The 26,419-nt window shown below is 40.7% G+C and overlaps 1 protein-coding gene across 1 annotated transcript in view; it reads right to left on the minus strand.

Annotated features, from left to right (window-relative positions):
* Positions 1-1,893: 1,893 nt before the first annotated feature.
* SH3BP5 (SH3 domain binding protein 5) overlaps positions 1,894-26,419 on the minus strand; it is a 48,225-nt gene continuing 23,699 nt past the window's right edge. The window contains exons 3-9 of the mRNA XM_075271299.1: positions 23,997-24,125; positions 18,385-18,549; positions 15,073-15,203; positions 11,185-11,227; positions 8,058-8,274; positions 4,602-4,862; positions 1,894-2,950 (exon numbers count right to left, since the gene is read on the minus strand). Of these exons, the coding sequence (XP_075127400.1) occupies positions 2,739-2,950; positions 4,602-4,862; positions 8,058-8,274; positions 11,185-11,227; positions 15,073-15,203; positions 18,385-18,549; positions 23,997-24,125 (1,158 nt within the window). The 3' untranslated portion in view covers positions 1,894-2,738. The remainder of the gene's footprint in view (positions 2,951-4,601; positions 4,863-8,057; positions 8,275-11,184; positions 11,228-15,072; positions 15,204-18,384; positions 18,550-23,996; positions 24,126-26,419) is intronic.

Below are 26,419 nucleotides of genomic sequence, written 5' to 3' on the forward strand. Positions count from 1 at the left end.
GCTCTGATTCTGACACTGCGGAAAGATCGAGCAGCACACTTATTTTTTTGTGAGTGTGCTAGCTGAGAGTCGGCTTACTAGGCTCATTCACCTGGACCGATCTGGCGTCCTGCATTCTGCTGCAGGGAGCTGAACATGAAGAGGAATCGGAGGTGGAGGTCTGTTTCAAATTCCTCTTCATTTTCTGCCGTGTGAACAGAGCCTTAGTAGAACACAGTATATTCCCAATATCACAACAGATAGATCTTTACACAAAGAATGTATCAGAACAAGGTGTGGGAAAGCTAGGGATGTGAGAAGAAACGCTGCTCCGAGCTCCCCGTTTCCTCCTGTTAGAATCCTGACATTATTGCATTTAACAGCCTTTTTGCATTTTATGGGTATGAACCATAAACACAGATGGAAGGTAAGTGATTGTGGGACTGAGACATCCACAGCGAGCAATGCACCAGTAAGGGAGCCTTCACACGGAGTAAACACGCGTGTATTTTTCCAAAATACACGTGTTAAAATAAGACTCCCATTGACGTCAATGATATTTTTTACACGTGTAAGAATACGCCTGTAAAATGTCATTGAAGTCAATGGGAGTCTTATTTTTACACGTGTACTTTGCAAAAATACACGCGCGTTTACTCCGTGTGAAGGCTCCCTATTATTTTTGTAAAACACACGTGTAAAAATAAGACTCCCATTGACTTCAATGACATTTTACAGGCATATTCTTACACGTGTAAAAAATATCATTGAAGTCAATGGGAGTCTTATTTTTACACGTATATTTTGCAAAAATACACACGCGTTTACTCCGTGTGAAGGCTCCCTAAAATTGCGGAGGTGGCTGGTGGACTGGAGAGATTGCCAGAACACTGTCCCCCAAAGCAAAGTGGACAGATTTTGGCAATCCAGGTGTGTGAATGGGACTTGCCTGGCACAGAACCTGATCCCAAGATGTCGCCTGCCAATGCATCAGACAGAGCAAGAGTCTTTGGCATCCACTCCAATGGCAGAGCGTCCTCCTAATGCTGGGTCTGTAAAAGATGTATCACAATAACTTGAAACTGTTACACTGCTCAGAATGTATCTGCACTACATAAAGTGAACTGGCAGTTTCTTAAGACACGGACTTTCACAACACATTTTGTAAGAACAACAGGAAATCTACAAATTTTTATTGCATGAAACACCCTTTAATACACTTAACTGTGTACAGAAACATACAAGTTGTGACACAAAACAGACAGCAGAGGACGGGTCACATTCCAGTAATACGAAAGCAGAAATGATACAAAGCAAAACCATTTCAGAACACAGAAAACAAGCTAGCTTATACGGCTACTACATACTACTGTAGCAGCGGGGACTCCACTGTCTGAACAAGGCAGCATCATCGCCACTAAGACCATGCACCATGTACGCTGGCCTTGCGGTCATTTGTATTATATATCTGGGCCAAGATACAACATGAACATGAAAACATTGATCAAAGGCTTGTGAAGTCTTCTCAGTACAATCTTCCCATACTGCTAACCCAATATTAACAGGGAACGATGGCATCATGTAAATAAACTCAATTCATTAAGAACTGTCTAAGGAAACCGATTAGACCTCAGCGGCCATGATGATATAGGAGCTAGGGTTACAAAATGTTACTATGAATGACACTATTGTGTTTCCTCTACGTGATCTTATGATATAAGCATTGCTTGTAATATAGTTTGAATGGATGGGACATCCCTATGGCACATGGTAGAAGCAATTTATTTACACACAGTCACCAGTACACCATATCACTTGTCCATGTACTTGGCAGACGATTCTTTTACTTCCATCATTCTTCATATTTGTAATGTAGCAGAGTATAAAGTCATACTAAAAAATGAGAAAGTGCAATTTTCAGAATAGGATTTGTTCTTTTATTTTTTAACTAAAGATGTGCGTCATATAATATGTAGGTTGGTTAGGTGATCATGTGTGAAAATGCTGATGCAGCACATTTAGCAGGATATCTCAATAGGAAAACACATGAACTGATTTTATTGGGGCAGATCGGGGGTTACTCTGACTCGGAGTGGTTTTGGATATATACAACCACCAGACTTCCTATACTGGTGGGTAGATGCTCACAAGAAACAATGGCTACATGGAGGAACCGATGGCTGGTGATGCAGATAGATACAGTACTAATATAAATCAAGTAGTTGGAGAAAGTGCACAGGACCAGATATGAGTAATGGCATCTATGTAACTTGACTCAAGTTGAAGAAAATTGTATATATGATCCAGCTAATGCCTAGTTCACATTGAAGTGTTACATGACAGTGACATTCAATGGAGAACATATGTGCATATTATACACTGGACCGCAGAATCTCGGCTTCACCACTCAAGAACACAGTCGTATATAGCAAAGACTTAAGAAACAGAAAACCTTGTTACAAACAGTCATCTTGGGATTTCTCCCATTTGGCAAAGACTCTCAGATGCATTGCTTCTATTATTGCTCTGATTATGGATATTCTGCTCTTCTCTTCTAATATCAGGATATAATGTTGAATAAGGGCAGCAAACAGTATAGCAGCCGCCTGCTGGCAAAGCCATCTGTACTTGCTTCATCACACTAGCTCATGCTACGCATCCATCTTTAAAACCAGGTTACGTCCCAGCAGTAGGCACAGCATGTGCCCAGAGAAAGTTGTTGGCACACAGTCTGCTCTGTAATCCGTATGTCACATTGTTCACACTGCATTGACCAGCACTGGTGCGGCGAGGGACTGAGAGCGCGGACACTTCTTTATATCTGCACTGCTTTCAATGTCTGCACGCTCCAAAGACAGTCGCTTCATCTTGTTGTCCAGCACAGGCAAAGCTCTGGATTTTAGAATATTACTGCTACTGTTATTGTTTATTCTGTCCTGGGCTTTATTCTCCGAACCTTCGGCCCGACTGCCTATAAAGAAGTGACAGAAAACATGTAAACGTGTTATCCAGAGACCATATCACACACTATGTGCAGAAAATCATTCTACGAGCAGTTAAGCTTTTAATATTATCCTACTATTTATTTATATATTACATATATTATATATATATATATATATATATATATATATATATATATATATATATATATATATATATTATATTATTATTATTATATTATTATATATATTTATAAAAAAAAAAGTTTGGATGTTTGTTACTCAATCACGCAAAAACGGCTGGACGGATATGAAGGAAATTTGGCATATAGATAGTTTGTAACCTTGATTAACACATAGGCTACTTTTTATCCCGGTAAATGACATGGCTTCATGACTGTTATGAATTTATATTCATATACTATATTAACCTGCTCTTAGCAGCAGCTTATCTCAGATTCTGACAAAGCCAGGGCTGTTATCTCTCTGTGTAAACACACGCTAACCCTCAGTGGATTGTGTACATGTATTTGCATATTATCTGATCTGCTCCAGGCATTGCTGACACACTGGATGGGAAAACCCCTTAATCCAAATTAGCAGTTTGCCAATTTTAAAAATGCCTGGAAAAAGAGAATATAATTTGTCACAAACAACGAGAGCTATGAAAGTAGCCAGAAATCAACAGAGTTCTCCTCCAGTGAAGCTGAGGGGGATCATCGACGCCAGCAACACACTCGTTATATGGCGTCCCAGCGAGCTGCTGCGATGCCGGAACAATCACAGGCATGGTGCGAGGAACAAATTCAGTGCCAAGCCAGCTTGAGAGCTGCCGAAACGCCGGAGTATGGAGATGATTGACACCAACAACACAATCATTATATGGCTTCCCAGCAAGCTGCTGAGATGCCGGAATAATCACGGGCACACGAGTTCAGAGGCAGGCCAGCTTTACAGCTGCCGAAATGCAGGAGCAGGTAAATCATCAACGCCAAAAACACGCTCATTATATGGCGGCCCAGCAAGCTGCTGAGATGCCCGAACAATCACAGGCACGGTGTGAGGAACAAGTTCAGCAGCAGGACAGCTTGAGGGATGCCAAAAGAAAAAAAAGTTTGAAAAAACTGACAAGGATTCTTTCTTTATAGCCCACAGCAGATTACTAGCCAGGAACAGCCTTCCCTTTCCCCTCCTGCTCAATAGACGTCTATGTAGGAGTTTGGATACAGGTATGGGTGTAGTTTGTAGTTTGGATACAGGTATGGGTGCTAGTAGACATCAGAGTCTGAGTGAAGGGACGGAGGAGGAAACCTTATACTTTAGTAAGAGATATTACAAAGGTTCTTATCTTTATAAATGTATAGTACATGTGAAGATATGGAGATTAACTGGAGATACGCATTACAAAACACATTTTCTAGCTCTTGCCCTGTTTCAATACGTCCCATAATGCTGTGCTATCTGCACTGCACGCTGGCTGTGACCAAGGAAGCGCACTGAGCTATTATGGGGTTCCTTACATTCTGCTGCAGTCTCTAGGCAGATCTAATCTAAGAGGAGTCCTCCGAAATATACTGTAATATTTTAGTTACTATGCCTTCTCTTGTTATTATTCTGCAGACATTCTGTAGAATCCGCCTATTCATAGACAACATGACTGTTTTAGGTTATCTGACTTACCTCTTTCCACATCACACTCAGGTGAGGATGCTCCGCTGCATTCACTGCGGGGACCAAGGACAGGAGATATCAGCCCAAATTCAGAAAGAGACATAGGGCTTGACAAATCTAAGCTGCCAGGTCGGTTTGCAGGAGGAAAAGGACTCAGAACTTCCGAGGGACTTGTTGGGCCAGAGCTAAAGCTTGATAAAGACTGAGTCTCAGAGTCTTCTTCTGAAACCAAACTGCTGAGATTGTCATCGTCAAACACCTCTGAGGTCACTGCAAAAGAAAAAAAAATAAAAAATTATACATGCATATATATATATTTAGAGCACAAACCTTGAGGGCGGTTTTGCAATATTTTTACAACCATAAGTCATAAATGGGAATGGGCTGGAAGAAAATGTGGAAAAAGGTCTACAAAGAAGAATGGTAGAGAAGCCAATGGGCAACAGACTGTTCACCCAGAAGCTACCATGCAGGACTTTAGGGATTAAAGGTAATGGTCTTATTGTAAAACTACCAAAAGAACTAGCCCCACACTTGTATGCAGCCCCATCTTTTGATTATGGGACATGAAATGGGTAGGATAGCCAGAGACCGCCAACCGTGAATCACATGACAACTTTGCTCTACTCTATGGACCTGCATTGGGAGTAGAGTTAAGTCAGTGACCTCACAACACACCCTGCAAATGTAATTATTGGGTTTCCAAGGGAACTCTTTATGTATTAGTAATAAAGCGTATCCATTGCAGGGAATGCACTAGTAAGTTTTATTTTTTTTTCTTTCACAACCCCTTTAATTTAAATCAATACAGCTGGCAGCCTGAGACAGAACAGGATACAAATAAAAAGTATGCCCTTGTGTTCTAAACAAAAGTGTCAGCAATTTATACACTTAAACGGAGGCTTAAAGGGGTTGTCCAATTTCAGACAAATATTGAAAAACAAACGTTATTGCTCGTATAATGAAAATTCCTACAATTTTCCAATATACTCTCTGTATCAATTTCTTATGATTTTCTAGATCTCGGCTTGTTGTCATTCATTCTGTTACTTCTAGTGGATAAAACTCAGTCCATGGTCATGTGATGTACGGTCCATGGTCATGTGATATACAGTCCATGGTCATGTGATTTATGGTCCATGGTCATGTGATGGTCACAGGTGCAGAGCTCGTTACCAGGCAGATGTCGGATTACTATGCTGTGACTGTAACGAGCGACACCTGTGTCCATCACATGACCATGGACTGATTTTTATTCAATGGAAGAAAGCAGAATGAAGGACAGAAAGCAGAGATCTAGAAAACTGCGAGGAATTAATACAGAAATTATATTGGAAAATTGTACAATTTTTTATCATGCAAACAGTAACATTTGTCAAACTGGACAACCCCTCCCCCCCAAAAAAAAAAACAACAAACAAACAAAAACAAAACAAAAAAACAAACATATAAGCCATGTTTAGGATCAGCCACCAACATCAGAATACTAAATAAATATTCTCAGCAGCTGATACAGAGAATGGAGCAAGAAGCAGACAGTTCTGTTCTCTGTGTAGTGGCCAAACCAGGTTAAGCAAATCCGCCACCATTCATTTGTATGGAAGTCAAGCTGCAGTGACTCGGATCAGCCACTACACAGAGAACAGAGTTGTCAGATTCCTGCTCTGCTATCTGCGTGTCAGCTTCAAAGTAAAGCAGATCGCTGGGGGTGCTTGGTCTCAGATCTTTCCAAACATTATAATGAAAGTTTCGGAAATGCACATTAATGGTGAATAACCGGCACAATACTCTATGTGGCCACCCAGACAAAGTCAAGCCGGGATCATTAAAAGAGAAATATGCGGCTTCCCTACCCCAGCTGGCATGGTGGGCAGGAGTCAGCTCTGCTGTGTGAGTATTAGTAGCATATCCTAGTATTCTGGCATTAAAGAGGAGACAACCCCTTTAAGATCTAAACCACAAGTATCCAATTGAACAAGTACTAGGACTATAAAGAAGTGCAGCTCTGATAGGAGCCAAATCTAATTAGGAATACACTGGATTCTTCATCCCGATAAACATTTTGTGTTGAGAATGAACTGCCATCTGGAAACCTTGTTATGTCAGAAAATAGACAAGAGGAGCAGAGCATTCTCCAGAACAACCAAATCCTTCTCCAGTAAACAAACAGAAAAAGCCATGCAGACGACAAGGCCGGCTCTTTCCTGTGCGGCAGAACAAACAGATCACTTGACTCGCTTTTGTCAGGTCATCCCATTGCACTGGAAATACAGGATGCCATGTTTTGACTGCAGAAATAAGACTTGTGATTTATTTACCAAGCATAGTCTGGAAGAATAGTGTGAGATCTGTAATATGCCTATCTTGTAAAATGACTGAAGGCAGTGACGTAACCAACATGGTCATAGGGAATGCGACCAGAGCCGTAGAGGGCTAGCGGCCAGGTGGAAATGGCTGGAGCCTCAGTCACCATGATAGTGGTCGGGGAAAGCTCGATTCCCCGATTGCTATACATATTTTTAATGGAGAGGGGTCTGGCTATCGCCAGGTCCCTTTCCAATTGATGCTAGTCCAGGGGAGATAACTACAAATAAAAAACACACTTATACTCACCTCTCCTGGGCTTCTATTTATTTTATGGTGTCTGAGGAGACCCCATATTATAATAATAGCACCAGCTCTATGGGGAATATCATACAGTGGGGGGGGGGGGGGGGCACTGCGGGGCATATAATACTGTGTGGGAGCATAAAATACTGTCCTAGTATTGTTTATACGCCAGACACTTTGATGCTCACTCACTGTATTATTGCTAACTGCAGTTGTGGGTCCTACACCTGTATACCTTTCAAGTATCTGAGATATCGCTGCAGAACCTGCAACAGTCACCAACAAGAATTTGCTTTAGGGAAGGGGGTAGGGGGCCCCAGACAAAAGTTTGTACCAGAGAACACAGACTTTAGTTACGCCACCGACTGAAGGTAAAAGTCCAGACGAACACCATTTTGCTTTGCCTTTCTATATAAATGCATTTAAAAATGTTGGTTCAATATCTGACTGTTGGGGGTCTAAACCCCAGGAGTTGAAGCCAGTGTTCATTCATCATGAGGCATGTTAGTATCTATGTGCCATTCAAATAAAGGGGCTCAGCTGCAATACTTTTCACAGCCACTATGAAATATATGGCGCTGTGCTTGATTGGAAAGGCTGCAGCACTCCCTCAAACACTGACTCTCGGAAAAGCCCTTTAATACATCTTTAGAGAAATTGAATATACGACGCTGGACTCTGCATATTTGCATTATGGTTTCTGAAACCAGAATGCAGTGCGAGATCCATGACAAAGCAGACACTAAGGGTATGTTCACACGGCGGAATGTGCCACAGATTTGGGGGTGGATTCTGTCTCCTACTGTTTTCAATTGAACGGAGAGATCGCAACAGAATGAGGAAAATAACACTTACTGGAAATTGTGTCCGATTCCAGTTTGCACGCTGAAAGATCTTCTACTGAATTGCTACCCTCTGCTCCAACACCACGTCCTCTGGGGCCCATAGCTGAAGATCGCCTTCGCTCATGTATCTCATCAGAGATCATCTCAAGATTCTTCAGGGCAGTCTTGTATTCACCCTTAGCCAGAGAAAGCTTGGCTTGAAGATCATCCACAGTTTTCTTTAGTTGCTAGAAATAGAGAGGTCATCATTAAATGTTTGTTCCCACCTTGTGGAATGATGACATAATGCAAGTATATACCATCACTAGATGTTGGTCCAACACTGCAGATGCCACCCATCTGGAGAAGTCTGAAGGTTTGGAGCTATGTACTGTAAATAAATGGAAGCCGTCTCCTTGCGGATATTGTTCACGTGCTGCTCTATTGTTTAGTGGCACTTTGGCTGTCACATCTCAAGTCTTCCTAGAAGTGATGCTCTGAAGTAGGTTTATATGCTGTATGGAGAGTAACACTGCCGAGAGCAAATCTGTCACAGCGGTCCCCAAGACACAGAAGTTGTCGTAACATATTTGCGTTGCTGCTCAGAAGACAACTGTTCTTGACTACATATAAGTATATATCTTGGCATACCTTTTTAGAAGGAACCAGTCACACGGAAAACATTGTCCAATCTGTAGGTAGTATGTTATAGACCAGGAGGATATAAAGCAGAATGATATATAGTCTTGTGGCAAGAGAGTCAGTATAACCTGTCATTTATCATTTATAGCCAAGTAGGCGGTCCTGTCAGTGATTGACAGCTGCGTCTGTTTGCACCGTCATAGTGGAGAGGCTGTCAGTCACAGATAGGACCGCCTACTTGACTTCTCTACATAGAAATGAGAAATTTCAATGAATAAATGACATGTTATTCTGAATCTTTTCACACAATACTAAAATATTGATCTGCTCCGCTCCTCTGCTCTATAACATGATGCCTGCAGACAACACAGCATTTTCATATGACAGGTTCACTTTAAAATACTAAAATTCTGACTGCCTGGAACTGCCACAAGTGGGCGCCAACTATACAAACGCTTAAACAATGTATACAAGAAAACAAATATAATTACACTGGCAACAAACTCCACAGCAGCCATGGTGGCAGACTCGTCTGCTATCTGCCAGTCATGCAAATCTCCATTTTAAGAAGCTCCCAGGCAATTTGGTCTTCAACTGCAGTGACCTTTGACTTAAACTAAATATAGCTGCAAAAGGTTGGGGAACATGACAAATGATGTTGAAGGGATTGTCCAAAAGTTGATATTGATGGCCTACATTCAGACTGGAGAGAGTGTATTTACAGAGTGTACAGAGCCGTACAACTTTACCGCAGCTTTCTCAGCTTCCATTTACTGGAATGCTAGACGTCAGACCTAGTTAAACCAAGGGCTTAAATAAGTATTTAACTTCCCATCTAGCTATTATATTACATGTTCCTATTCAATTTCATTTTGCAAATGCTGTTTATCGTGGCACACACAAACCATATCAACAAAGATTACAATTATTTCTAAATACCCACTAATGCTGTATGTATTTTTTAATAATTTCTGATTTTGTTTGAATGTAATATATCTACAGTTTAAAGAGAAAAAATACTAAATTCTGCAATTTTGACCCTGGCCACCATGCCTTATAATAGACTGACATTTGCCAATTCTGTAGTGGTTTTCTTTGCGGCCATCATTTCAATTACATCACAAACAAGACAAACAGAATTACAATAGAAGGTAACACCTTTATAGATAGCACCTCATAATACCCATCATTGAAACCACTACTGGTAACAGATGTCACAGCTAGTATTGAGCGAAATCATCAAAGTTCACGTCCGATGAGTTTGGTTTGGGTACCCGAACTGGACCCAAACTTGAACCCCATTGGGTGACCTAAAAATGGCAATAGTTAGGGGAGGAGTGCTGCAAAATGGGGGTAATAATAGAGCAAGTGCCCTGCAAAAAATGGAGTAGGGAAAGTACTTAAAATCACAACATAAAATTAAAAAAAGAAAAGAAAAAAAGAAAAAAAAAATATTTAAAACAAAATAAAATAATCATTTTGAAACAGGTGGTAAAGGTCCAGGGGGAAGAGGTAGAGGTGGATGTGGCGGTGTAACTGAATGAGGCAGAGGATAAGGAGGTGGCCAACATTTTAACCATTCACTCAGGCACTGACGCAGCCTAGTCCTGTGGGAGCCATGCCTGGTTCCTCTTAATGAACTTAAGTATGTCCATGTTGGCTGTGGATAGGCAGTGCCTCATTGGTGATGACACCCCTGAGGTGAAAACATGTTTTGATAGGACACTTGCCACAGGACAGGCCAGCACCTCCATGGCATAGAAGCCAAGCTCTGGCCACATGTCTAATTTACCAACCCAGAAATTGAATGGGGAGGACTCATCTCTCAGTACCAGGAGATGTGTCGCCAGATACTGAGCCATCATGTGAGGCAAAGTATGCGCTAGGACACAGTATGGGAACACACGCAGTCATGGTTACTGCTCAAAAGTCAATCAACCAGCTTTAGGGATGAGCCGAACCCAAAATTTAAGCTGAAGTTCAGGTTTGTGTACCTAAACCCACGAAGTTTGGCACGGACCCGAACTTTACAGTTTGGGTTTGCTCAACACTAGTCACAACTTATTTCCTTCCCCTCCAGCAACTTAGCACGCCTAGAAAACTCTCCTGTGAACCTCGATGAGTTGTCCCTAGACTATTTCTGCCTTTGGCAATGACTTTTCTGTAAAACATATCACTAAATGTTGTTAATAGAGCAGGGGAGAAGCTCAGACAAGATGGCAGCCCCCATAATCATGTACAGAAAAATCGAATTATTATTTATTTATCTTACTTCTATAGCATCATCATATTCTGCAGGGCTTTACAGACAGTCTACATTCCCTATCGGTATGTCTATGGAGTGTGGGAGGAAACCACACAATCAGAAAACAAGAAACGGTTATAAAAAAATAAATAAAAAAAAAAGATATATTTCACTATAAAAATAGAAAAGGTGATACATTCCCTTTAAGCTTGGATTCCCTTTAGAAATGCTGCATGTCATTGGTGTACTAGGAATTCTAGTGTGTACATACCTCAAGCTGCAGGTAATACTTTGCCTTCATTTCAAAATAGGGTCTGTACAGAGAACATGAAAAGAAAACTAGGTTATTAAAAAGACATGCACAGAGAACAGCAGAAACACCGGTGACGGAGAATGAGATCCGTGACCAGCAAGAATATAACACTACGCCATGGAGAGAGGACCGTGCACTCCACAGGCATCATAGTCTGACAATAAGAACATCATGTAAAGAAACCTTCCCATATGACAATACTGAATACAGGCAGGAGAGGATTTATAGCTTTTCTGTACGCCATCACAATGCTGGCCTATACAGTGATACAGAAGAGTAACTGTTCTTTTCCGGTGACCCCCATTATACTGTATAGCAACAATTCTGAATGGAAAAATGTAATATTATACATATAACACATGTATTGGATAACTGACCACATACATACATACATACATACATACATACATAGGAAAAATATGTTCCACCTAAATTCGCTGGAATTTTCTCCCCATTTAGTAAAGGTTACCACATTATGAAAAGTTCGGCACCTTTCCAATATACTTTCACTTTCTCCAGATCTCTGCTTGCTGTGTATGAACAGAAACCTGCAGGAAAGAGCTCCAGTACACATAGACCGTGTTCAGAGGTGGTGGAGTGGTCACAGGCCCATTCCTGTGAATGGGGTCACAAACCTCCACAGAGTCTTGAGGACATGCTGTGCATATGATAGTTGGCAGCACGCTGGTCTGCAGTGGATCTGTGTATGTGTATCAGTGGGCAGTGATCTGGGCAGACATATAATAATGCTTCATTCACTGACAGCAAGCAGAGAACTGGCAAAATATGCAAAAAAAAAACATGGTTCTATATAGAAAGCATTGGATAGCTTTTGCATAATTCCTTTGCAACCTGTATTGTTTTAAATTTGGGGACAAAGTTTATTTTGGTGGAAATATTTGCAAAGTTTATTAAAAATGCATGAAAATGTCATACAAGCTGCAGGCAAAGAAACAGCTTAGCAGCAGTCATGTAGTCATGGTGTAGTCCTATCAACCCTCCATATAGGAATTTCTAAGAAACATTGTATGAGCTGGCCACATATGTACAGATCACACAATTGACACCTTTGAGCAGAAATAAATTAGTTTATTTTCTGCCCCTTCTGTACATTATAAATGCATTTGTCAAGCTCGGGTTATTCTTATTAATCTGGGATTGCATCTAGAAAACACGAAACCGCGACGTCCATCATCCATTCAACTGAAGAGTAAAAAGCTTCTTTCTCCATAGCTGACCCCAGATGTGACTTGTTCCCAAACCCAAAATAGCATGAATATCTCAAAGCTATCTTGGCAGAGAAGCGAGTGTATTAATAGACACAGATGAGCAGAGGGGCCACGTTGTCTCTGGGGCTTCATCACCGCCATAAGTAATCCATCTAATTATAGAGTATAAGAGAGAGCCTAACACAACAACACAATGTACGTGTCCATCTGAACTACACACTGGTCAACGCAAGCCTTGATACCGTCATCTGTATGACAGGAATTGCCTTGTTGTACATGTAAACTATAAGGTAATATTCACACTTGTGGTTCCAGTCGTCTGCATTTTTGTCAGATTTGGCAGCAAGGACAGCTCACAGCACTATTCCTGAAGCCAAAATGACAGAAAGCAATGACAAATGAAGAAATCAATGGGGTCGTCAGGTTTTGTTGGGGCCCACCATATAAAAGATCTATCACAGTGCCACAGCTCCCCGATAGGAACAGAAGGCCCAATGGATGTGTGAACAAACATAAGTGATAAAAGCTAAAAGCACTAAAAACACCTGGATACATTTGTTTCCAGGTAGTGGCCACTATGACTACATTTTATAATGTCACTAATGGGAGCAATGTATGGGCAATATATCACATGGTAGTCTTATATAATGGGCCCTCAATCAGAATTTGTCATAGATGTGAACAGAGTCTAATACATATAGAACAGTAACACATAGTCTAATACGTATATAACAGTAATCTAGAGTCTGATACGTATATAACCGTAATCTAGGGTCTAATACATATAGAACAGTAACACATAGTCTATACGTATATAACAGTAATCTAGAGTCTGATACGTATATAACAGTAATCTAGGGTCTAATACATATATAACAGTAATCCAGAGTCTAATACGTATATACGGTAACAGTAATCTAGAGTCTAATACGTATATAACAGTATTCTAGAGTCTGATACGTATATAACAGTAATCCAGAGTCTGATACGTATATAACAGTAATCCAGAGTCTAATACGTATATAACAGTATTCTAGAGTCTGATACGTATATAACAGTAACACATAGTCTGATACGTATATAACAGTAATCTAGAGTCTAATCCGTATATAACAGTAACACGGAGTCTAATACGTATATAACAGTATTCTAGAGTCTAATACGTATATAACAGTATTCTAGAGTCTAATACGTATATAACAGTAATCCAGAGTCTGATACGTATATAACAGTAATCCAGAGTCTGATACATATAGAACAGCAACACAGTCTGATATGTATAGAACAGTAACACGGAGTCTAATACGTATATTACAGTAATATGTATATAATAGTAACACGTTGATAAATATAACCATACCGGTCCATCACTTTCACTTCATGTCTGCATCTTTATCCCATTAAGATAAACTGTTAGCATCCAATGTTCTTCTACTGTATAATCTCATATTGACATTTTTCTAACCAAGGTTTATTTTATTCCATTTCGCACTTTTTACATAACACCACACAACTTCATAGCGCTGTACACAAAATGTCGCCCAGCCAGCCACACAATCTATTTTTGCTCTTATTCACAAGGGAAATTTCTGCAGTCGGCACATCAGAATTCTTCACATCAAAGCCGAAATCAATGAAGTCGTCATTTGTAACCAGGTTTATGGAAATTCCTGAATTGTTCATTGTGTGTGCAGGTTCAGTAGCGCAGCCATACGGCCATTACAGTCCAGTGACCAGAGTCAGCATAACATAACAGGGATAGTAAAGGGTATAGTATACAGATACATTGTAACAAACTGGCAATGCTCTGTGAAGCTAAATACATTATGATAGACTGGATACAATTGTGCGCCATTCTCATGACTAGTTTTGTCCATGTCTGCAACCGCTACGTGTATTTTTTTTTTTTTTTGTTACTGCCGAAAAATTAAATGTTTGTAAACAGTGAGAAACTGAACACAAATAGTAGAAAATTGTAAAATGTATTATACGGATATTAAAGAGGACCTTTCACCATATCCGGACACAGGCAGTGTTATATACTGCCAGAAAGCTGACAGTGCGCTGAATTCAGCGCACTGTCGGCTTTCCCGATCCGTGCCCGGTGTAAAGCGCTATCGGTCCCGGTACCGTAGCGCTTTACAGTCAGAAGGGCGTTTCTGACCATTAGCCAGAGACGTCCTTCTGCCTCACGGCGCCAATCGCGCTGTGCTGTGGAGCCGGGAGGAACGCCCCCTCCCTCTCCTGATAATGCTCGTCTACGGACAAGCTGTGTGAGCAGAGGGAGGGGGCGTTCCTCCCGGCTCCACAGCACAGTGCGATTGGCGCCGCGAGGCAGAAGGACGTCTCTGGCTAATGGTCAGAAACGCCCTTCTGACCATAGAAGAGCTACGGTACCGGGCCGTAAGCTCTTCACACCGGGCACAGATCGGGAAAGCCGACAGTGCGCTGAATTCAGCGCACTGTCAGCTTTCTGGCAGTATATAGAACTGCCTGTGCCCGGATATGGTGAAAGGTCCTCTTTAAGCATATTTCTATACATCTGGAAGCCCTTCCTATGCCGTGAGCTTCCAGTGTTACCCTGATATAGCTGTATTTATGCCTTGTATACACATACTTAGATTTGTTGATGCTTCTCCTTAATTTCTTCTCCAATTGTTTCATCCTTCCCATGGCCGCATTATATTTAGCCGCGGTTTCTTTGTGTACTAGTTCACTGCGTGTCTTCTTTTGCTCTTCCTCCATAACCTGGAATGTAAACATCACTGTATAAAACATTCTGCCCAAAAAATATCTCAGATTTTTTTTTTTTTTTAAACTTGTAAAGGTGCAGCAAATGGGGCCTTTAGAAAAGTACTTGCTTCTTCCTGGACCTCCATTTCCAGTGGAAACTTCTGTATCCAGGTCATTCAACTGAGGTCCCAATTATTTGAGGAGACCGCTGTAGCCAAGCATAGGTCTCAGTGGTCACCACCGATGACTGTGATTGGCTGCAGATGTCACCTCACATAAACCATAGGACCTGTACACAACAGCCACCGCTGGTAACACTGGGGAGAGGAGTGTTCCAGCACCTACAGACATTAACCCCTAACAAGTCACATCAATACTGCAAAAACCCTCAATAAATATCACTTTTTTTTTTGTTTTTTTGCAGATTTTGAATTTATGGCTCAAATAAATATTCCTGGAATCATATCTCTGGTTTAACGATCTAACAGATTTTAGCCTTACCCCAGTAACATTTTGTATTTTGTGAGTGTATAAGACTTTTTTGATCAGTTTTTAATCCTTTTTTGTTTTTGTGAGATGAGATGATCATAAAACATGAATTCTGGCAACTGAATTGTAGGGTTTATAGTGTTTGTCATGCATAATAAACACCGTTCTAATTTTATTTGAGGGGTTATTGTAGTTAATACCAATAAGACTGTTAACAAAAGCTTCCACTATCATTTACAGATCTGAAATGGTTTCATTGCAGCATGGTGGTCAGTGGTCAGTATTGTTGTCATGAACCACTGAGATCCTAGGTACGAATCCCACCAAAACTATACCTATAAGGTAATTGACTCTAATGTATAGTGGGTGTTAGATTGTGCACATCGTCCCTGTTCACAGTCACGGGGAGAGCATACAAACTCCTTGCAGATGTTGTCTTTGGTTAGATTCAAACCCAGGACTCCAGTGCTGCAAAACCACCCAGAATACAGAATTTGTCAATGTAGACAGATTCAATGTTATAAGAGTTTTTCTTTTTACAGTGGGGCAAAAAAGTATTTAGTCAGTCGCCAATAGAGCAAGTTCCACCACTTACAAACGATGAGAGGCGTCTGTACTTTACATCATTGGTAGACCTCAACTATGAGAGACAAAATGAGGAAACAAATCCAGAAAATCACATTGTCTGATTTTGTAAGAATTTGCAAATTATGGTGGAAAATAAGTATTTGGTCAGTAACAAAATTTCATCTCAATACTTTGTTATATATCCTTTGTTGGCAATGACAGAGGTCAAACGTTTTCTGTAAGTCTTCACAAGGTTGGCACACACTGTTGTTGGTATGTTGGCCCATTCCTCCATGCAGATCTCCTCTAGAGCAGTGATGTTTTGGGGCTGTCACTTGGCAACACAGACTTTCAACTCCCTCCAAAGGTTTTCTATAGGGTGGAGATCTGGAGACTGGCTAGGCCACTCCAGGTCCTTGAAATGCTTCTTACAAAGCCACTCCTTCGTTGCCCTGGCGGTGTGCTTTGGATCATTGTCATGTTGAAAGACCCAGCCACGTTTCATCTTCAATGCCCTTGCTGATGGAAGGAGGTTTGCACTCAAAATCTCACGATACATGGCCCCATTCATTCTTTCATGTACCCGGATCAGTCGTCCTGGCCCCTTTGCAGAGAAACAGCCCCAAAGCATGATGTTTACACCCCCATGCTTTACAGTAGGTATGGTGTTTGATGGATGCAACTCAGTATTCTTTTTCCTCCAAACACGTAAAGTGGTGTTTCTACCAAACAGTTCCAGTTTGGTTTCATCAGACCATAGGACATTCTCCCAATACTCTTCTGGATCATCCAAATGCTCTCTAGCAAACTTCAGACGGGCCCGGACATGTACTGGCTTAAGCAGTGGGACACGTCTGGCACTGCAGGATCTGAGTCCCTGGTGGCGTAGTGTGTTACTGATGGTAAGCTTTGTAACATTGGTCCCAGCTCTCTGCAGTTCATGCACTAGGTCCTCCCGCGTGGTTCTAGGGTTTTTGCTCACCGTTCTTGTGATCATTTTGACCCCACGGGTGAGATTTTGCATGGAGCCCCAGATTGAGGGAGATTATCAGTGGTCTTGTATGTCTTCCATTTTCTAATTATTGCTCCCACAGTTGATTTCTTCAATCCAAGCTGGTTGCCTATTACAGATTCAGTCTTCCCAGCCTGGTGCAGGGCTACAATTTTGTTTCTGGTGTCCTTTGACAGCTCTTTGGTCTTCACCATAGTGGAGTTTGGAGTGTGACTGTTTGAGGGTGTGCACAGGTGTCTTTTTATACTGATAACAAGTTTAAACAGGTGCCATTACTACAGGTAATGAGTGGAGGAAAGAGGAGACTCTTAAAGAAGAAGTTACAGGTCTGTGAGAGCCAGAAATCTTGATTGTTTGTAGGTGACCAAATACTTATTTTCCACCATAATTTGCAAATAAATTCTTACAAAATCAGACAATGTGATTTTCTGGATTTGTTTTCTCATTTTGTCTCTCATAGTTGAGGTCTATCTATGATGTAAATTACAGACGCCTCATCTTTTTAAGTGGTGGAACTTGCACTATTGGTGACTGACTAAATACTTTTTTGCCCCACTGTATATTCTGGCATGATTTACATTTAAGTGGCTTTTCTGATGTTGAGCTAGGTTACAATAAAACTGCTGAATGCCATTCCATCCGTCAGAAGAAAGTCTGTCAAAAGTTAACAAAGAAGCATGTACAGATCGCCATTTTTTCTGTAAATTGGGCGCTGGAGATGATTTCAGCTTTTTATATTTCTTACATAATCTTAACATGTGCCATAAAATGTTTGATTCCTTTAGGAGCAATGTCTTTCCCTAGTATCTGTACATGACTGTGTAAATCAGACCCGCCACACTATGTTGCCTACTGACTCACAGCAGTACACTCGCTGCATTATCTCATGAAGAATAGGGCTGTCATTCAGCAAGGAAAAAACTCAGTAGCATCAAAAGAAACCATAGACAATATAAGCTATCAGGTACATAAGGCTTCTTTATCATCCAGATCTACAAGAACATCATGTGCCATGAGATCACAGGATGGTCATAAGGGTTAGAATGTTGAAAGAACCAAATTCAGGTATTTTGGGACATAACCCACAGTATAAGTTCTATAACAGAAGCCAGTCATTCTATGGCTCACCCGCTGTGTGGCATGGTTCAGCATCTCCTGCCATGCAGAATCAAACTGTCGCTTGTCATCTTCTAACAGTCGCTGCTCTGCTAGAGAGATCGTCTCCTTGGCTGCTCGGAGGACCTCGGTGGCACGCTGGAAATCTTGAGTTGCTTTCTGTGCTTCCAACTGAGCCTGAGTGATGGAAAATAAAATCAGTGACTTCTAATGACAGGAAACACATTACATTATAAGTGCAGATTAATTTCATAACAAATCTACTTAGCAGTCAGAGATCCAAGCGCTAAATCTCCCACAGAGATAAGTAATGGCAAAACTCTTACTATCTGCAGCCATCAGTAGAGGAAGTTTAGGGGACTACTGTATACCAGGGGCCAGAAAGCTCTTTTTTTTTTTTTTTTTTTTTTTTTTTAGGGGGGAGAAGCTCTAATGCAGGGGTACAAGAGTTATATTTGTCTGATTGTGCTTGGGGGAAGCAAGTAGTGGTAACTCCAGCAAGGGTTAACTCTCCAGAGAACGGGCAGACAGGAATAAGCAAGCGGACCAATGAGTAATCTGAAGAAACCATCCTCATGCTAGTGCTGCGTCAGGGCAGGGAAGGAGCAAACCAGTTAATAAATCATCGGCCCCTGACCTGACACAGCATGGTTCAATTAAAATAACTCATCGGCCTGCTAACTTGTTCCCTGTTTGGTTGGTCTCAGTGGAGTTAACCCTTGCTGGAGGTACCTATACTTGCTTCAAAGCATGACCAGTATGCAGATAGATCCCAAGCTCCCCCTAGTGGTAGTTGTAGATAGCAGGAATGTGTTATGATGTGGAAATCTATATAAAGGAAAATCAGCTCTGAGCGTTATATTCATTAAAGGGAATCTGTCAGCATGACATCAGCAATTTAATATGTAGGCATCATGTTATAGAGCGGGGGGGTGCCTGAGCCGATGGATATATAGGGTTGTGTGAAAAAAATTCTGTATAACTTGTAGTTTATTAATTTATCTGTTATTTCTATACATAGAAGAAGGGATAGAGTCCAGTGGACGGTCCTAATAGTAAATGACAGCCTCCTCTATATGACTGCGCGCACTGAGACAGCTGTCAATCACTGTAAGGACCGCCCACTGGACTTAATTTTTCCTCCTAAGTATAGAAAGAACAGAGAAATAAATGGGTAAATGACAAGTTATACGGAATCTTTTCCCACAAACCTATATATCAATTTCTTGTGCTCCTCCTGATCTATAACAGGATACCCGCAGATTAGACTGCATTTTCATGGTGACAGGTTCCCTTTAAGAGTCTTATAGGACCCCAGATTAGGCTTTTTGGCTGAAACAGATCGTAGTCATTTCATTATGATAGATACAGGGCTTCTAAGATGCTGCCTAAAAATGTACACTAAAACAAATGGTCCTACAAGAAGAGAAACAGTTACTTGCATCTGCAATGTTCATTACATTGTGCCATTACACAAAGAAGTAGAGGGGTCAGTGAACCAGACCAGACAAGGAGAGATTCATGTCACAATACATACACATCAATACAACAAGCACTTAAAGCAATACGCTTCTGGATATAAGTGTTGTAACTCACAGAAGATATCAGGGGTCAATGGATATATAACAGCGCACAGTTTATTGCAGTTGTATGTTCTGCATGCATATTGTATGGGTTCCACATTTCCACATTTATATTGGTTGTGTCAATGATGCTTACTCGTTACAGGTGGACACTGACAGTTTGATAAAAAAAAAATATAGAGGCAGAACATCACATGTAAAGCATAGCAAATACAGTGGTAAAATAATTGTTCAAGTTCTGTCTGTACCTTAGTGCCCGCTGCATCCCTGTGTTCACATTACTTGTTGTGTATACTACGCTATACAGCACAATTCTGTAATTTTAGCAACAGCCGTGCCTGGTATTACAGCTCTTTCTAATACACTTCAATGGGATAAAGATGCAGCAAACTGTAATACCAGGCACAACCACTACTAGAAGTATGGCAGTGTTCCTGGTAATTCTCCTTCAAACAGCTGATGTGGAGGTGAGAGATAGACCCTCACCCATCCTGGTAAAAAGGAACTGAACAACCCCTTTAATGTATTACAATAACTTAAAGACCCAATAGATATCAGATATACAATGAAAGAGGTTACGGAGACAGGTCTCCCCAACTATGCAATGTCTGTAGTGGCTGACAACCTGTGGACACCGTTTCCCTCAGTGCTCTTGACAGAAAATATAACTTGAGGGTCCCACTGTGGATTGACCTTTGCTTATCATACCTTTTTGAGATAAAATGGTTTCTGAAACCACTCAGGTACCAGGGCCTGGGAACCGAGATTGCCACTTCTGCTCCACCCATAGTCACTCTCCTGTCCAGGGTACCAGTGGCCAGCACATAGCCAAACCTAAACCTACAATTTTTAGAAATAATTATGTTTTTGACCCTGGATGAGGTGTCCAGATTATTGCTGCCCCCATTCCTTTGATAGGTGTTTAACACAATATAATCAGAAAAAGCCTGAAAAACGTGCCAATGTAAGAGGAGAACGTGAGTAATGCCCCAATGATGGCAGCTCCATATCGCGGCTGTAATACCTCCAGCTGAACCTGTTTTTCAGATGTTTTCAGAAAAAGGAAGTGGCTGATGTGCTAAAAATAACAGGAATGTGCTGCATTAAAATTAATCTTGCACTTCATTAGACGCCGCTGACACCCCCTCCCCGTGATACAGCTGCAGGTGTAGAAGTCTGCAGTGTGAATATATAATAGTCTGTAAGAGAACGAACAGCACACACTGTAAGAGACGCACAGGGCTGAATCACCAAACATAATACTGCCATATAAGACAATAAGATGTTTGGTTCAGAGGAGAGTGGGGCATGTGAACAAGGTGGGCATCAAAATCCTAGCCCGCTTCTGGAATTCTCAGTCAATATTAGGAAGAATTGAGCCCTTAGATGACTGGACCTAAAGGCCGGTAATGAGACTCGGAGATTTAGAAATTAAATGCAGGAACCTCTGAGTGAGGAGATAATTTAACCCTTCATTTTCCTAAACCAAATACATAGTGGTTATATCCATATACACTTTATTTAGATACTTATCTATACTTTAATATATAATTATATATACTATATATTATTACTATTTATATATACTAATATATACTTTATTTATACTCTCATTCCAGTCTTCCTCTAATGACCATGTTACTAGTATTATTATAAATGCATTATTTATTGCACAACATTTATTTTGTATATAGTGATGTCAGCAGGTTAAGCTTCTTCTGTATCGCCCATAGACAAAGGATGTATGGGGACTGACGGCGTAGAGAATCAGCAAACTAGGGTCACAGGACCACAGTTTTCTCAGTAGCTCAGGATCTTAGAAGTGAAACCTATGACCTAATTTTTGTCACACAAAGGAAGGAATGCCCCTTTAAGAGTGATCTTGGAGCACATCCCTTATGCATTTCCTTTCAGAATTTTATCATGAATGCCTAAGCACAACCTTCTCCTTAAGACAAAACAATATGGGTACATCAATGACAGCTACGCAAGTATGACCTACTTTATTTCCGTTTTCTTAACTAAGAAGCCAGATGTCTGAAGTCATCGGTGCTTTTATTAGAGGAGGATGTGAAGTACAATAAGTGGGAAAATAACAACATGGATCCTCGGCTTACTCACAAATACAAGGCTAGGATCTATCACAAGGTCCGTTTCATAGCATAGCCCCTTAGTACAATGAACAATAACTACTGGAGTCATCCGGACCATAACAATATAACAAGAGTCACATCATTACCTGAATGTTACTTTCTCACATCCATGCTGAGCAGCTGGCGGGCTGCAGGCAGATCTACGTTACTTATGTACTTGCCAAGCCAATTTCAGGGTTGTGTAAAAAAAAAAAAATATAATAAAGGACAAAATAAATAAATAAAAAACCTGCTTTTTTTTTTTTTAATAAACACTTTTGATAATGGTTGGCTGACAATTCCTGTGGACACCACTATATACATGCACACCCAACCTCCTCTTTATTACAGAATCTCATCTTCTATTTGGGGAAGAACAGGGACACCCCTTTTTCCCCCCAACCCGGCCACAATAGACAGTCTGCCCCTCCCACTAAATTAAGAAGGCTTGACTATCATCTAATGTGAATAGGTAACTTAAAGAGTACATTTCACCTTCTGGGGCACATACAGTGTAATACACCGCTAGAAAGTCGACAGTCCGCTGGATTCAGCACACTATCGGCTTTCCTGTTCTGTGCCCCCGGTAAAGAGCTATCGGTGCCGGTACTGTAGCTCTTCACTGTTAAAAGGGCGTTTCTGACAGTCAGGAACTCCCTTCCCCACTGTTGCGTCTATTGTTCTGTACTGTGAGAGGGGGCGTTCCTTACCGCCCAACAATGACGCTGAGCGGTGAGGAACAAAACCCCTCCCCCCCAGTACTCTTCTATGGACAAGTACTATCAGGAGGGGAGGAGGTGCTCCTCACTGCTCTCACAGTACAGCGCAACAGGCAACAGTACAAATATATGTACAAAAGATTTGGATGGTGAAAATGGAGTTTGTTTTTCTTTTTCACTTTTTTTTATTATTTTAATTAACTTTTTTTTTTTTTTTTTTTAAAGTCCCCCTACGGTATTTTACATTGTGGCGCTCAATCATCTGTACAAACCACAACAATACTGTATTGCATTGAATATTGTACCAGTTACTGAATTGTAACAAGTATTCTATAGGACATGACTGCGGGGGTCTGCTGGAGGTGTCAATTTCACTGACAGATACCCAAGATGTTGTGGCCATTTTTTGACAACGGCATCTTAAGGGTTAAACAGCCGTGCTAATTATCCACATTCCATGACGAACAATAGAGATGAGCGAGTAGTATTCGATTGAATACCTCGCTGCCATAGGAATGCGTGTAAGCGGCCGAACACCAAGGGGTTAAGCACATCGAATATTCGATGCGTTTAACTCCTTCGTGTTCGGCCACTTTCACGCATTCCTATGGCGGCGAGGTATTTGATCAAATACTACTCACTCATCTCTAACGAACACGTATGTGAAAATGCAGAAAGGGTTTAAAAAGCAGAAAGATTAGGGTGAAAACTAGTGTATTTGTCTTTTCTGAAAATTTATTACAATTTATTCCACAGCCAGAGCGCAGTCATTTCTGACTCCCCCTCGTAATATAACAGAGGTTACATATATGCAGAGCATGGTTGTCATTTCATTTCACATTGTACATTTGTAGAAAGTGACAGTCACCAATATAAAATAGGACTGAATTTACAATTGCATGTAGATTTGTATCCTCAAATAACTCAGTAAAAATTTCCCATGAAACAAATTTGCTTCACTTCACATGTCAGGCTCTTAATTCTGCTGAAAGCCGTGCACATAAAACCGGGATCTTGAAATGTTATGCCAGAGGTCAAAAGCTTGGACATGCTCTGAAACGATTTTTATGACAGGTCTGCATTAACTATTTTACGTCTTGCATCCATATTATATGGCTTGAATTTTTCATACCACTGCATAGTAAAGCATTTTCCATTTTTAGATACTTTGCAGGGTCTAGACCACTTACCTGTCTGGCCACTTTCCTGGCTTCCCAATAAGGTTTAGAATCTTCCACAGATTTTCCGATTTTTTTCACCATCTCGTCCAGTTTTAGAGTGGCTTCTGTCAGCACAGAACGGAACTTCTGCCGGGCATCCTGAAAAAGACAGAATTACGTTCAATCTTTCATATGCTAGAATTTGATATTCAAGTTTCCTCCCTACAGAAAGAGAAATGGTTATCTTCCAAATACCGTATGTAAAACCTTAGCTACTTCACAAAATTTAAGAATTGGGATGTCTGAGCTCTTTCAATACCTCAGTCCTCCTCTATCTGAAAGACGAGACCTTCACAATATGGGTTGGCTGTTGGGATGTGGGTAAATTTCATGTCATGCCACCAACCTTGTTACATGCAGACCTGTCCACATCTAGTCACACTATTAAATGGAATTATGGTAAACTGGTCCATGGGTAGTTGCTGGGTGTAGTTATAAATGTTACTCCGTGAAAAGCCAATGTGGTAAACTTAAAGTGACTTCATAAACAAGTATGGAGTTTTCTTGACTGTCACCAATGGGAAACATGGACTGAGCATACACTGGGGTAAAATATTGATGGTACCACACTCTCTGGAGAGGTGTTGCTAGTGGGGAAGGGTTCTCTAACCCAATGCAACCAAGAAGAGACCACACCATACACTCTTTAGCAATGCAAATTAGTCTGATTTTATGAACAATTCACATATTTTGTGTAAGGCATAAATCACGTAGCGTTCCTTATGATGTAAGCATATCCACTGTCCACTACGTGGAGGATAATTCAAAGAGTCTGTATCCAAATAAATACGCAGGTTTTCAGTCCAAATATGACCAGATTAAGCAAAATCTGATTGCAGTGTGTAAACAGGTTAACACTAGGGTTGGCCATTCAAATCGCAAAAAACAAGCAGTTTTTAGCAGAACTGACAGATCCCATTAAAGTCAGTATCAATATAAGTCTGGATCCATTTCAAAAGTGAATTCAGAGCCCAGAGCTTTTTCTCTCCTGATAGTAAGCATAACGTGCGTTGAAAACAATAACTAGATAAAGTATAATCTACGTACTTTGTATTTACTTAGCATTGGGTAATGGGTGAAGTTACATTAAAAGTTGTTTCAGAAGCCAATGTAAACTAGCTCAGACGCAAGACTTACTTCCCAAGAAACAAGTTAATAAGAAGCCGAGAAATAGCCCTGTTGTTCCATTCCAGCAAAAACTAAACCTAACTTGCTTTCTACAAGGATCCCCTTAAAGAGGACCCGTCTACTTCCTTGGCATGTGTCAGTAAAGACTTGTAATCCTCATGAAAAAAAAAAAGCTGTTCTGTTTCACCTTATACCCAATCTCCCAAAAATCCATCTAATGTGAAACAGTAAATAGAAGGGGGAAGATGGGAACGGAGATGCAGAATCTCACCCTGTCTTTATAAGTCGGGGAAAGGCTCAGACCATATAGCTCCTCTTCACACATTTTCATAAACCAACAGAAGGAAGCTATACAGCTGGAAATAAGCATGTTATACACAACATCTCTGTATTACATCTAATATACAACTCCGGCCTCCTAAAAACTCATTTTGTTATGTACCGTATGTTATTTATCAACAGGTGAATTATTATATTATTTCTATTTCTAAATATTCAATCTATGTAAGTATGAGCTCTCCTCCAAAAGGAAGGAAACTGCCCTTATAGTGCTGCCTATATTTTAATACCCTGTAAGTCAATGGCCCACCCAATAAAGAGCCAAAAAACATATGTAGACAGGTTTTTGGGGGTTTCTGCCCCCTTTCCCAGTATACAACATGGTAGAAGTTGACAAAAAGATGAGTTGGGCGTTGACTTTCAAGATAGGTGACATTAGAGACTTCTGTATACCTTATACAAGGAAGCACAGCCTATAAACCCTCCTACGCTAACTGCTATCTCTACTAAAAGAAAAAAACCTCCCGATTCCATGCCATGGAAAATAATGACACATGCTCAGAGGTTTAGCTTTTAGCTGACTAGAATGGGGTTTTATGTAACAATCACATTTCTCCATAAATGATGACAATGTGGACATAAAATTGGCACTGACCACAAGCAGAGTTTTTGGACAGCGTAAATCATAAAGATCTAGCTGTGCCTTCCCGCTGGGAGTTACTGTACAAGGGATGGAAGGCTCTGAATACACAGCTGGAAACCAACCTTTCTTGAAAGATCAGGGTTGGATGTAAATCATCAGACTTGTAAATAATGCCATAATCCAACGCCAGATCCTGGGAGTATCCTCAATGTTAATTATGGCTTCAAGCAAGGATTTGCAAATAACCATTAATTAACATCTCCAACTCCAGTGACCTATATCTACATACATGTAATTGTATATATGGTATATGGGATCATATAAATAACAACATACTCAAAGC

Source organism: Leptodactylus fuscus, chromosome 4 (genome assembly GCF_031893055.1).
Source record: "Leptodactylus fuscus isolate aLepFus1 chromosome 4, aLepFus1.hap2, whole genome shotgun sequence".
In the NCBI taxonomy this organism is placed as follows: Eukaryota; Metazoa; Chordata; class Amphibia; order Anura; family Leptodactylidae; genus Leptodactylus; species Leptodactylus fuscus.